At 34.1% G+C, this 16,130-nt stretch overlaps 2 protein-coding genes across 3 annotated transcripts; both read right to left on the bottom strand.

Moving 5' to 3' along the window:
* Positions 1-520: 520 nt before the first annotated feature.
* Positions 521-2,582, bottom strand: LOC107435452 (uncharacterized). 2 transcript variants are annotated; one of them, XM_060813701.1, is made up of 2 exons: positions 1,336-2,582; positions 521-1,039 (listed from the first exon to the last, which is right to left on the bottom strand). In XM_060813701.1, the coding sequence occupies exons 1-2, from the start codon at positions 2,518-2,520 to the stop codon at positions 737-739; spliced, it is 1,488 nt and encodes a 495-aa protein (XP_060669684.1). In that variant the 5' UTR covers positions 2,521-2,582; the 3' UTR covers positions 521-736. The 2 variants fall into 2 exon arrangements, with proteins under 2 accessions (XP_060669684.1, XP_060669685.1); XM_060813702.1 differs by having other exon boundaries at positions 809-1,029.
* Positions 2,583-5,039: 2,457 nt separating this feature from the next.
* LOC125418646 (uncharacterized) lies at positions 5,040-7,803 on the bottom strand. Its single transcript, XM_060813629.1, has 2 exons — positions 6,615-7,803; positions 5,040-6,487 (listed from the first exon to the last, which is right to left on the bottom strand). The coding sequence occupies exons 1-2, from the start codon at positions 7,740-7,742 to the stop codon at positions 6,203-6,205; spliced, it is 1,413 nt and encodes a 470-aa protein (XP_060669612.1). The 5' UTR covers positions 7,743-7,803; the 3' UTR covers positions 5,040-6,202.
* Positions 7,804-16,130: the final 8,327 nt, after the last annotated feature.

The raw sequence follows: 16,130 nt of genomic DNA, 5'->3' as shown, positions 1-16,130 counted from the left end.
TTAATTTTGTAGAGATTATTGAGACAAACCACCATATATATGGTTCTTAATTGTACTTCTGTTGTCAGGATATCAAAAAAATTTCTTCCTTGATCAATGTTGGAGAAAATTAATATGAACAAAGATAAGAAATTATTGAGACAAACCACCATATATATGGTTCTTATTTTCCAATAGTATTAATAGAGATGCTTGCGTTGAAGAAGCATTGCGATGAACTGTATATATAAATATGTAAATATATGGTAGGCTTTCTAAATGCACAACCTAATTAAGTTTCCTTCTCATATTTGTGTGGACAAGTAAATTTGGGGATCCCTTTCCGGCCTCAAATCTAGTTTTACTCAATAGGAAAAAACAAAAGATATTGAAATTGATCTTCACCATGTAAAAGATAACATTTTATAGATAACTTTGGGGGATTTCTTTCTGAAACATGAACACCATTCTACATGCATATGGAGAATACATAATTTGCTAAGTACTGGATATGTATATCTACAGCACCATTAATGGCCTCAGCCTTAGCTTTCATTATAATAGCATGGACTCAAATTTCTGGTTATAATAAAAAAGAGCACAACATAGATAGGCCATAACTGCATGAGATGCGAAATTTCAAATCAAAGTGGATAAAAGGAATTTATTATTTTTCTGTTTTCCAAAAACAATAAATAAATAAATAAAAAATGAAAGTGATAGGGAAGGAGAATACAGCTTATTGCCTCATTTATGTTTAATTAGACGTAGTTCCTCTAACACTTTGCTTCAGTCGTCTTAGCATATCTTCAGTGTTTGTGTGCCTCTTGTCAAATTCCTGAAGCATCTCTGTCAGATGTTCTCCTTCTCTTTTCCTGATGATAAGTTGTTGTATCACTTGTCTGAGTTCCTCAATCTCCGCATCCAATTGATCAAAGATTTCTAGTGAGACTTCTTCATTAGTTACTGTCATATCTTCTTCCTTCTCTGATATGTGATTGTCTTCTTCAATTTTTTGACGCCAGGGTGCATCTGCTTCTGCTTCCAACTCTGTGTTGCTCTTGTAATATCCACAAATTTGAAAGTCAGATCAATATATTAATACACAATTCCTAAGAAATCTAAAGGCACACATAATTAAGTTGTCGGCATTTTTTTTTTAATTTTTATTTTTATTTTTGGGGATTAAGTGTAGTTTGCTTACTTGAAATGTTAATAAAATTTGGTAGAAAAAAACCAAAAACCAACAACAATGAGCCATCAAAATGAAATCTAAATATATTGGTTTACTTCTAAACTGACATGGAAGATAAGGAATATCAGAAAGTACAATAAAGGAAAATTAGAACATCATACCAGAGAAAGAGCACATTCAAAATGAGCCATGAACAGGCATTCTTTGCATAAATAAATGCCATGATCTGGATCTCTTCTTTTCTCACAAATATCACAGTAATATGTGGTTGGATGTTCATCTTCCTTGAATGAAGTGGTAAGAGTGAGGGGATGCACATGATCATCATAATTAACAGTAATTGGCAGGGCAAGGCAACCAGTGTGGATATTAAAATTGCAGGTAAAGCAACGAAATGAGCGGTACTTGCAAGGAGTATTACACGCATAGCAGCGAACATCATTGTCATATATTTCCGAAAAATACACAAGAGGATGCTCATGAGCTTCATGGTTGACAGCAGGCTTAGTTTGAAAGCGAAAATAGCATTGAAGGTCAAGATTGAAGGTGGGACAGTTGGTACAATGGAGGTAGAATTCATTCTCCATCCACTTTAGACATGCAATGCAGCGCATTTGATCATCGATGCAGTAAATGCGATTAGCAGCAGGTTGGTTATGATGAAGCACAAGAGGGTGCTGCGGATGAGAGCAGTGATCCACCACCTGTTTTGGCACTTGTGAACATTCTGTGTGGAGAAAGAAGTCACATTCATTGCATCTGTAGATCCCATCTATTTTCTGAATGGGATATCTACATCCAGCACACCTAAAGATGCTGTACCCATTTATTTCATCTCCTTCTGCATCATCCCATAAAGAGAAATAATCCTTCCTAATCATAATTAGATTGGAAGGAGACAGCCAATGATTTTCATGATCATGAAACACATGTTGAATCTCATACTTGTTAAGTGGCTTCGACAAATTGATGAAGTATGTTTCACAAAAATCGTCGAGGTAGAAATCACATTGTTCCTCACTACATTGGTAGACCAGCCGGCCTCTGGCTTGTTTTGTTTTGCCACAGAAGCTGCATACGAAGCTTTTATCATGAGGAAAGTAGGAGTGGATAGCTAAAGGATGTTGTGGGTGAAGAGGGTGGTGTTTCTGGGGCAGATCCTTCAGTTCAGCACATTCTTTGTGTAGGTAATACTCACATCCCTTTACATTTCTTATGCATTTGTAGTATTCCCTTGACACCGGCTGCGTGCACTTATGACATGTTTGAGACAAAGGTAGTGATCCCTTTTCAAAGCTCAGATAATGTGTCTCCCCAGGATGCACTATTTTCATGAGCTCGTTCATATCTCTTTTTCCCCCCACTCTATGTCTAGCTAATTGAAGATAATGATTGAACAAAAAACTAGTGTTCGCCAACGGAGTTTGAAGATATTAATTAGAAGTATTTTCATATATAAATTGGGAGAGGCCAGAGTTGCCAAGTGTTATTAATCAACTTTAGGACATATTAAATTCCACAGATATGGTCAAATTGATTAGGAATGTAGTTGTTTAAGATGTGTTAAAGATAAAAGTTTGTCCTGGTCACATATTATTAGTGTATATATATATATATATACTTGGCACGCACGTGATTCCAGCTTTGTCTATGTTTGACTTTTCTTTTGGGGCAACTTATTAATTATTCAATTTTAAATAAGACACGCTATTAGAACTCATATAGAAAGGGGCCAATAAATTTATCCATTTCAAGCCGACAATGTAGAAACTAGAAACAACTCGCTAGGTAAGCATTTAGGATTTAATTGTTTAAATAAAAATAAAATGTATAAAATTAATTTCGGTTATGATTTAAGTATGTTTGATTAAAATATGAGTCTCTATCGATATGGGAACTAGCAAATCAACTTAATCAAAGTCTTCCTAAATGGTCTTTTGAAGAATTTAATTGATAACAACTATTGGTGATAATCTTTAGATTTTGTTTGAAAGTTTGATTATAAATTTCTTTTATAATTTATCAAAGAAAATGTCTTTGTTTTCCCCAAAAAAATAATAATAATAATAATAATAACATTTAGAAAAAATGACTACATTTTGATTTTTTTAATTTTTAACATTGAAAAAAATTCAAATTTAAATCATTGTTAAAAGAATGGACTTTGATGAACCATCATGCACGGCTCATAAATGAGTACTGGAGCAATTACTGAGAGATGTTAATCCATCATAAAAATTAAAAATGCTAAAATTTTTGCGGTGACGTTTGTCATTATATGTCTGTCAATATTACTTTTTTTTTTTTTTTTTTTGGTTGTTGACCCAAAAGATAAATAAAACTTGTTTATGTAAAAACAAATTGCAACCGCTGGCTTAACGTAGAAGGTACAATAAATATAATATATTTAAATATATGCGTATATATTATACACATTTGAATGTATGCATATTTGTAGAAATTTTGATCCTTTTTTTTTTCCCCCCCTTTTCATGAGAACTAACTTTTTTCTTTTTTTTTTTTTTTCTTTTTATTTATTTTTATTTTTTATTGGTTGCTAACTTCTTTCAGAACTAACTTGATAATTATAATGAGGCGATAAATTATAAAGTTGATAGATATTTTAAGTTAAAATATAACATTAAATAAATTTCAAATAGATAAATCGAAATGTGGATCTGAATATCAAGCCTAGACCCAATTCATTGGAAGGTCGAGAAGTTAAAAGCCCATGCAATTTGTACTACAACTGAACTGAATAGTGAATAGAGCCGGGAACATCACTTGAGTTCCACGTGACCTTCGAGTCCTATGAGGGGCAGCAACTGAACCGAGCTCCCAAGCTCCAAATTGGATGCACCGGCGCATGCCGTCAACTTGGTCGTCGGCGTGCAATTCACGGCGAAGGACTCAGCAAGGAGGCTTCTCTTTGTTCTTTTCGGTGTAGTCTTTGTGTTCATCGCCAGAGGTTAGTCAAAATGTGAACTTTCTTTGAATAAAGCTTCATATCCAATCTCTGTATTTAATTAATAGGGCATAGCTAATAAATATATTGCATGTTGTTGCAACTTTTTTATTTTTATTTTTTTGTGAGTGTCTTAATAAGTTAAGTTAATTACCTAGTACAAGATGCACTATTTGAAACCTTTGAAACCTGAAACTTCCTAGCAGATAATATGAACTTTGAGACAAATTAAATAAACAACTTTGAGTTTGAATCGTTAAAACCTATCAATAGGATATGATTGGTATAAAATTTGGACTTTTTACTACTTTAAGCTCAACTTCTCATTAATTAATTAGTACTGAATTAGCTTCTGAACCAGTCGTTATTCGGAAGCGATACAGATTTTTTTTTTTATTATTATTATTTTTTAATATGTTTGTATGCCAAGAAATGAAGTTGAAAGGTCATATTTAGAGATCTGCTTTTCAAGAAGTTACACTCGGAAGAGACATGGTATAAAATTTTTACATCCGAAAATACTGAAGGGATCAAGAACAGGGTGTATTTTTGTAGAGGACTTCATTGGTAGAAGAGGTGGAGTTGTTGGGGATGGTAAACTTGTGGTCAGAAATGGAATAATGTGGTTTACTAGAAGTTGTGATGGTGGAGGAGAAGAAAAAATAGTGAGGTTGGACTTTGGGGTATGTTAGCTGGTGAGACTTGAGAGAATGAAATGGGGGAATTAAGATTTGGATGGTAGGGTGAAGATGAAAGACAAGTGAGGGTAGAGAGAGCAGAGGAGTATAGACTGATAGGTGGATACTTGAGCTAGTGGTTACTTTGTGTTGATGGATAGGTTTGTAATATTGAAGAGCATGAATAAAAGCATTGTGTTGAACCGTACATATAAATATAGTTGTCTTCCCATTTTGTGAGGAGGACAGATAACATTCGGATTGCTTTTCTGGATTCAAATTTAGTCTTCCACACTGCGAAAAAAGATAACATATTGGAATTAATCTTCACCATGTAAAAGATAAACTTCACCGCTAACATTGGGAGATTTCTTTTCTGAAACATGCACATCATATTATGTATGATAATTTGCTGAACTCTATATGGGTATAACAGCATGTTGCATTAGCTTGTTAATTAGTTCCTCTAAAACTTTTCACAAAGCTGTCCTATCATACTTTCTGCGATTCCATGCCTCTCATCGAGTTCCCAGAGTTCTTCTTCTTGGCTTTTTCTTGATGATCCATTGTTTAACCACTTATCTAAGTAGCTAGTTTGAGATTTCTTCATCCATTGAAAAAAAACTGGTGTCCTCTGCAGAGACTAACTTATCAGTAGTTAGTGACATATCTTCTTAATTTCTTCTAGATTTTGAGCAGAGGATGGAATACAAATCAAAATGTTGAACTCAGTTTCAGGAAAGTTAGAGGTAGATATAATTGAATATCAATCAACTGAACTTTTTCTACTTGTAATTAGTTAAAATTGTAGATGAAGATGTTTTGAGAAAAAAGAAAATTGTAAATGCATGCCCCAAACCTGTAGTTGATGACCTATGCATATCTTAGCAAAATGCATTTGAAATGAGCAACAAAAAAACATTCTTCGCATGAAGAAATGCTATGACATAGGTTTCTTCTATGTTCACCAATATAACAGAAATATACACCTGAGCCATCTTCTCTTTATGGGGTAGTAGTGAGGGTGAAAGGATGCAAATGGTCATTGTAAGTAATAGTAACAGGCAATGTCACACATTGAAAGTGGATTTTGAAATTGTATCGGAAACAATGAAACAAGCTGCTGTTGCACGAAGTTACAAGCAGAGTACAAAACATGATCCAAATATATCTTCTCAGAAATATAAGAGGATGCTGGTGGGTTTCAGGTTTCAAAGAAAGCTTCAAAAATGCAAGATAAATGAAGGCATAATTTAGATGTAAGATTTTTCTATTGTCCAAAATAAAAGAAAAAAGAAAATAAAAAACAGAACATGAAAGTGATATCAAAGGAGAATACATATTGTAATTTGCTAACTTTGTATAGCAGCTTATTGCCTTGGCATATTAATTAAATTTAGTACCTCTAACACTTTGCTTCAGTCGTCTTAGCATATCTTCGGTGTTTTTATGCCTCTCATCAAATTCCTGAATCTTTTCTGTCAGATGTTCTCCTTCTTTTTTCTTGATGATAAGTTGTTGTATCACTTCACCAAGTTTCTCAATCTCCACATTTAATTGATCAAAGATCTCTAGAGAGACGTCTTCATTATTCTCGTCCGATTTGTGAATGTCATCTTCTATCTTTTGACGCCAGGGTGCGTGTGCGGTTTCCTCCTCCTCTGCAGTGGTCTTATAATAACCACAAATTGAAATTCAGATCGAAATATTAAAACTCGTTTACTTCTAAACTGATATGGAAGATAAGGGATATCAAATAAATAAATAAATAAATAAAACACCTAGAACATCCTCATACCAGAGAGAGAGCACATTCAAAATGAGCGATGAACCGGCATTCTTTACATAAATAAATGCCACAATCTGGGTCTCTTCTTTTCTCACAAATATCACAGTAATATGCAGTTGGATGATCATATTTGAATGAAAGAGTAAGAGTGAGGGGATGCACATGGTCATCAGATTCAACAGTAATTGGCAGGGCAAGGCAATCAGGATGGAATTTAAAATTGCAGGTGAAGCAGCAGTATGAGTAGTCATTGCAAGGAGTATTACAGGCATGGCAGCGAACATCCTCGTTATATGTCAACCTAAAAAACTCAAGAGGATGCTCGTGAATTTCATGTTTCATAGTAGGCTGAGTTTGGGCTCGGAAATAGCATTGAAGGTCAAGATTGAAGGTGGGACAGTGGGTACAGTGGACGTAGAATTCATCCTCCATCCACTTTAGACATCCGATGCAGCGTACCTCATGGTCGAATAGGTTTTGACGAAGCACAAGAGGGTGGTGTGGATGAGAATAGTGCTGCACCTCTTTTGGCACTTGTGAACATTTTGTATGGAGATAGAAGCGACAGCCAGTGCATCTGTAGACTTCTTGGCCGTCGTAAGTAAGTTCCCTACATCCGTCACACTTATCAGTATCATAAGATGGATACCCGAATTCATTAAGTTCAACTGGGTCTTCCTCACTAATCCCTACGCGAGGAGACAACTGATGATTTTGATGATCATGAAAGAAATGTTGAATCTCATACTTTTTAAGTAATTCCGGCCTAGATATGAAGTCTCTGACGCAATCATCATCAAGGTAGAAATTGCACTCATCAGCAATACATTGGTGAAACTGCCTGGATTGTCTGTGTTTTCCACAGAAGCTGCATACAAAGCTTTTAACATAAGGAAAGTTGTCATGAATAGCCAAAGGATGTTGAGGATGTAGAGGGTGGAATTTCCGGGGAAGATCTTTCAATTCAGTACATTCTTTATGTAGGGAATACTCACATGATCTAATATATTCGCATTCGTAGTAGTCTCTTGACGCCGGCTGCCTGCACTTATGGCATGTTTGAGGTGAGGGTGCTGATCCCTCTATAAATTCCAGACGATGATAATGAGGATTCTCTATTTTCACGAGCTTGTTCATCTCTCTCTCTCTCTCTCTCTCCCCCTCCTACTCTCCTATCTGGATAATTGATGATAATGATCAAAATACTGGTTAGCTTTAGCAAACCTTTACCATTTGTCACAGGGACTGTTACCAACAATCAAATTTGAAGAATATATTATTAAAATCCATAGTCAAATTAATTAGGGAAGGAGTTGTTGACGATGTTGAAATAAAAGTTATAATCACATAATTAATTTATGGCATCTTCTAGATTCCAAAGTTTGTTAATCATTCATTCATCAACCTATTAAAGAAGACACGATAATAAATTTGTCGATTTTGTTGTGAAGTTCACACCTCACACCGGGTTAGATAGAAACATCTAGCCAGGTGAGCATTTTTATTTAATTGTTTAAATAAAAATATGGTATAAAATTAATTTTAATAGTATATTAAGTATGTTGATTGAAAATATGTGTCTCTCCAGCATGTATGGAACTAGCCAAGTCAACATTAAAAAATAAAAACAGTCTTGCTAAATGACTATTTCGGCAATGACTTAAAAACAAATGTTAAATCTTTCTTCACTGATCATAAAGTCAGGTCTAATTACTAAAATATGTACCATATACATTGAAAATAAAGCATTTGGACAGGGAAGCTAGTAATATGGGCAGTTGGGGAAAGATTCTAATGCTTCTTCGATGGACTCTCTGTTTCATTGCCAGAGCTCAGTCAAAATTTAAGTTTCCGCAATTTTATTTAGTTTAATTATTATTATTTTATTGTTGCTGTGCAAAACTAGGCTCAACAACAAAGTATCAAAATTTTTTTTTTTCTTTTTTCTGAGTTTCATGATCAATTATTTGGGTAGAACAACATCCACTATTTTAAAGCTGAAACTTCCTAGAAGGTAATATTAAACAAATTATGTAATCTACTTTGATTTGGATTATTAAAATTGATCAATGGGATATAACTAATAGAAATTTTAAACTTTTGACAACTTTGATTTCAAATTTCTCATTGTTTAGTACTGAATTAGCTTCTGAGCCCTGTTGTGGTTGAAAAGTGGCATTGTCCTTTCATGTTAATTTGTACGCGTTACGAAGTTGCAGTGGAAGAAAGATGCTATAAATTTTTTTTATTTGAAAAATGCTGAAATGATCAAGAACAGGGTTGTCATAGAAGTCTTCACTGGTGGAAGAGGAAGAGTTGTTGGGGATGGTAAAATGTGATTATAAATGAAATGATGTGGTTTTATATAAGCTGTGATGGTGGAGGAGAAGAAACAACAGTAGGGTTGTGTATGTCAGGAGGATGAAAATGGGCGAATTAATAGTTGGATGGAAGGGTGAAGATGAAAGACTAATGAGGGTAGATAGAGCAAGGTAGTGTATAGAGAAATAGGTCGATATTGGAACAGGTTGAGTTGTTTTTTGTTGAATAGCAAGAATAGAAGCATAGTTTTGAACTATGTATGCTTCCATATATATATATATATACACACACACACCAGGTGTGGCCACGTGCGGTAGTATGAAATTTGGATATTTAATAGTTCATTTTTTGTTTAGAATACTTCTAATTAAAATGATTTTATGATTCCTATGACACAATAATTTGAAAATCATCTATCTACTAATTATCTTTTTAATTTTATATTAATAGGAATGAGGAATTGTTTGAATAGAATAATCATATAAAACATTTTATAAAAGATGATTTATTATTTGTTGAAAATAGGACATTCTTTTACTAAGCAAAAAATTAAACGAGCAATGAAAACACAAAGTACTTGCATCATAAATGAGGACATCTTAGCACTATTGATACTTTTATAAGATAATTGCAAGATTTAATAGAAAAGTAGGTAATATCTAAACTATTTTCTATTATATCTTGCATTTTACAAAATATTATTGTTAGTGCTACTATTGTAGGATATTGAAAATAAAGTATTTTGTAATAGTTTACAAAAAGTTACAATTGTCTATTATCCCAATATTGACGAAAAGAATGTTCTATGATGGCTAATCAAGCATTCTTTGTCTGTCCTTACGCTGAGCAAACTTTCTCTCACTACTCTCATCATAGAGTAAGAGAGACCCTTGCACTCCCTGTGATCTATTTGTTTGGTTGTAAAAGGTCTACACTATTTTCCATTTTTGCCTCGCATCCAAGACCTTATCACTATTGTTAACTTGACCAAATATTACTAATTGTGATTCTGTCTTATTTCCAAACATAACGGATTCTAAAAGTTGTAAAATGCATGTATTAATATATTAAACAAAAATATATGTAATCTTATACTTTTAAAAAAGGAAATCTCCATGTATTGAGTTATTTTGTTAATTAGATATGGCACAAAAGTGAAAAGAGTGAAATAATTTCTTCCTAAAATGATTTGCACCTATATATGTTGACCAAGTCACATTTATGTGTTGATAAAGAATGGTGTTAGATAAAAGTAGTATAACATTTTGAATCTTAAATTTTATATAACCAACGTAAGAAAACCTAAACATATAAAAGTATTAATGAATATTTCATTACTAACAATTATAATCTATTTTACTTTTCGAATTGAAGTGAAGGAAACCAACTAATATTAATTACTATAATCTAAGAAAATAGTGAAGATTTGACAATAATATTAATATGAACCATGCTATTTACATTCTGATAATCTCTATAAACCAATAATAACGTGCTAACAAACAATTCAATGAAATTAAAACCATGTAAAACTTTTTTAAAAACTTAAAAAGACATATCTGGCAAATAAACAAACATATATAAGCTTACTAAACTTCCCTAGAAACAAAAGCCACGCCAAATTTATGTTGTAGAAGCAATAAACACCAAAAAAAAAAAAATTTAATTAGAAACATTAATAAAGAAAGTAATTATAAACAAAAAAGAAGGTAAAGAAAAAAAACTATAGTTGTCACTTTTTTTATGAAAAAAAAATAATAATAAAGTTCAAATATCCAATAAAAATTTAAGTAAAAACAATACAGCAAAATCTAGACCACATAATACATAAACTGCAAAGCGAACAAGTCAATTTTTTATAAATTCACGGTTTAAGTTTTTCTTTGTTATTATTTTTTTTAAAACTTTTGTTAGGAGCAGCTGAAACCAGTTTAGCCATTTAATTAATACCAAAAAGAAAGAAAGTAGAGAAAGGTAAAAAATGTAGAAAAGATTGAAAATTATAAAATAGTAATTTGATAAGTGAGGAGATGACTAATTAAGAATGTAAGCAATTACACATTTCTACGTGATCAAGTTATATATATCTTACATAAGGTTCCATTAATTTTCTAAAGAACGGAAACACATTTGTGCATTAATTGTAATTATAAGAAAGGTTGTCAAGTTGCAGGAAAACCAGATGTTTAGATTATGTGGAGGGTGTGCAATCTTCTCCTGACACATGGAAAAAAGGTTGGCAAACACATGGGGGAGTGCCGTTTTTTAACCAAAATACACAGTAAAAATGACTAAAAACCACTTTTTTCTTCCCGTTTATAGTATAGAAGATATATATATATATATATACATACACAGTAGCCTATAGTTAAATTTTCCTTCTTCCGTTTGGGAGGACAAATAACATCAGGATTCAATTTCTGGCCTCAAATCTAGTTTTCCTCACTAGGAAAACAAAACATACTGGAATTGATCTTCACCATGTAAAATATTAAATTTTACAGATATCATTAGGGGATTTCTTCCTGAAACGTGCACATCATACTACATATGGAGAATACATAATTTGCTGTTGGATGCTTGTAGCGGCATATTGCATTAGCTTGTTTATTAGTTTCTGTAAAATTTTGCACAACAGCAAAAAGCTGGTCTAGCATACTTTCAGCTATTCCGCACCTTTTGTCAAGTTACCTGAGTTCTTCTTCACTTGTTCGTCTTTTCTTTTCTTGATGATAAGTTGTTTAATCACTTCTCCGAGTTCAGTGATTTGTGCATCCAATTGAAGAAGACTGGTGGACTGATCTGTAGAAACTAACTCATCCGCAGTTAGTGACATATCTTCTTCCATAGTTGGATTATCTCCTTTCTTCAATTTCTTCTAGTTTTTAGCAGAGGATGCCTGCTCGTACCATGTCATTACTAGAAATTGGAATTCAAATCAAAATATCAAACAAATTTAAGGAAAGCTAGAGGTAGTTTCAATTAAATATCACAAAAATATTCTCACGAAAAAGAAATTTTAAATGCATGCCCCGAGTCTATAGTTGCTGACCTGTGCATACCTTAGGCAAAACACATTTAAAATGAACAATGAACGGACATTCTTCACATAAATAAACGTTATGATCTGGGTTACTTCGTTCTTCAGATATTATAGAAATATAAACACGAATCATCATCTTTGACTAGGATAGTAGTGAGGGTGAGAGGATGCACATGATCATCATAAGTAACAGTAACAGGCAACGACACAGATTGAGAGTGGATTTTGAAATTGCATAGGACTCAAAGAAACAAGTTGCTATAGGAAGAAGTATTGCAAGTAGAGCACAAAACATTATCCAAATATATATTCTCAAAATGCACAAGAGGACGATGGTGAGTTTCAGGTTCACAGAAAGCTTCATAAAGCTAAAAAGATAGAGGCATAACTGAGATGCAAGCTTCATAAAAGTAATTTATTTTTCTGTTGTCCAAGAGGGGGGCGGGGGAGGAAGAAGAGAAGAAGAAGAAGAAGTACATGAAAATGATACTGAAGGAGAATACAGAGCTTAATTTGCCAACTTTTTGGATGGCAGCTTATTGCCTTAGCATATTAATCATATTTAGTTCCTCAACACTCTGCTTCAGTCGTCTTAGCATATCTTCAGTGTTTGTGTGCCTCTCTTCAAATTCCTCAATCTTTTGTTTCATCTGTTCTCCATCTCCTTTCTTGACAAAAAGTTGTTCCATCACTTCTCTGAGTTTATCAATCTCCTCATTCAATTGATCCAGGATTTCCACAGAGACTTTTTTATTAGTTAGTCTTATATCTTCTTCCTCATCTAATGTGTGATTGTCATCTTCTAGCTTTTGATGCCAGGTTGCGTGTGCATGAGCTTCCTCCTCCATGGTGCTCTTATAATAACCAAAAATTAAAGTTCAGATCAAAATATTATAAAACTCAATTCTTAAGAAATCTAGAGGTAACACATTTTATTTTTTTGGCTTTTGTTTAATACTGGTGTAGTTTGCTTGCTTCAATGTTGGTTAATTTAGGTGGAGAAAAAAAAAAAAACATAAATAAACCAAAAACCAAAAAGCCAAAAACAATGCATTACCAAAATAACATCTAAATAAACTCAGTTTTACTTGTAAACTGACATGGCAGAGATGATGGAGTTGAGAAGAAAAGACACAAAAATAATTTTTCTTTTTTTTAAAAAAAAAGAGGGAAAGGAAAAGTAGGATATCATACCATGGAGAGAGCACATTCAAAATGAGCAATGAAGGGACATTCCTCACATAAATAAATGGCATGATCTGGATCTCTTCTGTTCTCACAAATATCACAGTAATATGTAGTTGGATGTTCATCTTCTTTGAATGAAGTGGTAAGAGTGAGGGGATGCACATGGTCATCATAATTAACAGTAAAAGACAAGGCAGGGCAAGGCAATCATGATGGATATTAAAATTGCAGGTAAAGCAACGAAATAAGTAGCACTTGCAAGGAGCATTATAGGCATAGCAGAGAGCATCATCTGTTGAGGTAAAATAATCACTTATATTATATTAAATGACTTTTACAAGACTTTTACATATATATATATATATATATGGAAATTCTATGGTAAGGACGGTCCACATAAGGACCGCAGTATTAGTGACGGTTTTTCATAGTATTAATGACGGTTTCTTAGAAAATCATCACCAATACAATGAAAAACCGTCACCAATACTGTGGTCCGCATGAGGACCGTCCGCACCATAGACGGACTGTATATATATATATATATATATATATAAAACATAAGATATTCATACATTTAATGGGACCCACATACATAAAGAGGCAGTTCTTGGGCCTGGAATGGTATTCTATCCGCTAGGAAAATCCTTGAGAAAGGTATGTGCTTTCGAGTTGGTAAAGGAAACAATATCAGCATATAGGAGGACCCGTGGATTCCCAACAATCCATTGTTCAAGCCTACACCCAAGGATGAGAATGTTATCAGAGACTGTGGTTTGGTAAGCTCCCTACGACTTGAGGACGGCAGCTGGAACCGAGATACTCTAAACCAGATGTTCAATACACCTACTGTCCACAATATATGCAATATTCCTCCTTCGAACTTAAATGTGGAAGACAAAGTAATTTGGGTGGGCAATCATAATGGGAGGTTCTCGGTCAAATCAGCCTATTTAACCGAGTTTTGGAATGAATTTCCAACTTCTAGATGGTGGACGCATCTTTAGAATTCTACAGTTCATGAAAGATTGAAATTCTTCCTGTGGAAGTTAGCTAATCACACACTGCCAACAGCTTCCAATCTCCTTCATCGCAGCATTCCAGTAGATTGTACAGATTGTGTTCTCGGATGTGGGTGTTGGGATTCTGATGAGCATCTTTTCTTTCACTGCTAGGCTGCAAAAGCCCTTTGGTTTGCCTCCCCTTGGAGTGTTAAATGGGATCCTTCCGAGAATTTGAGCCTGGAGGATAAGTTAATTCTTATAATGAGGTTGGTTGGGGTGTTGCTTGTGCATGAAGATGATAGAGATGATTTTTTCATGTACGTAGCTATTCTACTAAATCACATATGGAAGGCTAGAAATAATATCATTTTCAAGTAAGCCCCCTTTTCTCTGGCAGGATGCTTAAGGAGTGTTTCTGAGAGGTTCGCCGAAGCCAAGACACACTCAGCAAAGCCCACTTTTATCTGAGTGTGCCCCTATCCCTTGTAATTCTGTGTGGAACAAGCCTCCCCCACATTACGTGAAAATTAATTTTGACGCCTCTATTAAAAATGGTGTTTGTGTAATTGGCCTCGTGGTTCGCAATCATGAAGGGGACGTTCTAAAAATTAAATCAATCCAATGCCCGTTCGTGATGATAGAGCTAACGGAAGCTTTTGGAGTTCTCCAGGGTATGGTTTTGGCAATTGAAGAAGGGTGGCGATGGATTTGCTACGAAACTGATGCGAAGACTATAGCCACCAGCCTCATTGACGCTGACTGACATGATGCCCATTGGTCTACTGAAGGAGTTTGTCAGGATATATTTAGGGCTAGGACTGAGTTTATAGATGTGCGCTTTAGTTGGTGTCTGCGCAAAAATAATTTCCTTTCTCATTTTGTCTGTAACTGGTGTTTGGATAACAACACCTTTGGAAACTAGACTCCTTACCTAGTTCCTTCTTGTCTTTTGTTTATCAAAAGAGAGGCTTTTAAGCTTGCTCTCACCAGGTGGATGTATTGACCTCTGGTTCTCTTTTGGTTATAAAACCTTTTTTCTTACCCAAAAAAAAAATATATATATATATATATATATAACACTTTAGCCCCTAAACACCTGACACTACTAACTTGGACATGATAGCTCTTTTTCTAGGAGCCTACTATACTCACTTTAATACGTACACTACTTACACACATTAGACTCTACCAAAACTTTGCTCTTAGTCACACTAACAGAGAGCCTCCTTGGACCTCCCTTACTAGCTCACATTATATGGCAGCCCATCTTCTCTTTATATAGCTTGTCCATGTCAGTTTAACAACTTACTAAAAGATTCTGGATTTTTCCTCAAGGCTGGTGCTCCACATTGCAAGCTTGGATATTTTCTTCACCAATTCCAAAGCTGTACTTGCTGTCCAACTATAGATAATTCTAGAAACTCAAGTCAATGTTGAATATTCTTTATCATCGTCATATATTTGCAAAAAGTACGCAAGAGGATACACAAGTAAACAACTTTCAGTTTAAATCATCAAAACTTGTCAAAAGGATATGATTGGCAGATAATTTGAACTTTTGACAAGTTTAAAGTTCAATTTGTTATACTATTAGAATCGCATTGATAAATGATGCAATAAATTCGACGCACAAAATAAACAACGACGTATCGCATGGAGTCGCCTAACGTCATGTCGCTAAAGCCATAAAATAATAAGCGACGCATCATGAGAGTCGCCTATCATTGAGTTTTTAGTGACTCAGATTAATTTTTAGCGACTCATCATAAAAGTCACCTATCTTTGCGTTTTTAACGACTCAAATAGATTTTTAGCGACGCAGTATAAGAGTCACCTATCTTTGTGTTTTTAGCGACGCATATTGATTTTTAGCAACGCATCATAAGAGTCACCTATATTTGAGTTTTAGTGACTCAGATAGATTTTTAGCGACGTACCAGGAGAGTCGTCTATCGTTGAGTTTTGAGC

The sequence above is a fragment of the Ziziphus jujuba genome, chromosome 12 (assembly GCF_031755915.1).
Source record: "Ziziphus jujuba cultivar Dongzao chromosome 12, ASM3175591v1".
NCBI lineage: Eukaryota > Viridiplantae > Streptophyta > Magnoliopsida > Rosales > Rhamnaceae > Ziziphus > Ziziphus jujuba.
The sequence above is the reverse complement of the archived record's forward strand: the minus strand, read 5'-3'. Positions and strand labels throughout refer to the sequence as shown.

Bases quoted from the DNA above. Each gene is read 5' to 3' on its own strand.
- LOC107435452 (XM_060813701.1), bottom strand. From the start codon at position 2,520: ATGAACGAGCTCATGAAAATAGTGCATCCTGGGGAGACACATTATCTG. The intron at 1,040-1,335 runs GTATGATGTTCT...GGATATTACAAG, and splicing joins TTGAATGTGCTCTTTCTCTG to AGCAACACAGAGTTGGAAGC.
- LOC125418646 (XM_060813629.1), bottom strand. From the start codon at position 7,742: ATGAACAAGCTCGTGAAAATAGAGAATCCTCATTATCATCGTCTGGAA. The intron at 6,488-6,614 runs GTATGAGGATGT...GGTTATTATAAG, and splicing joins TTGAATGTGCTCTCTCTCTG to ACCACTGCAGAGGAGGAGGA.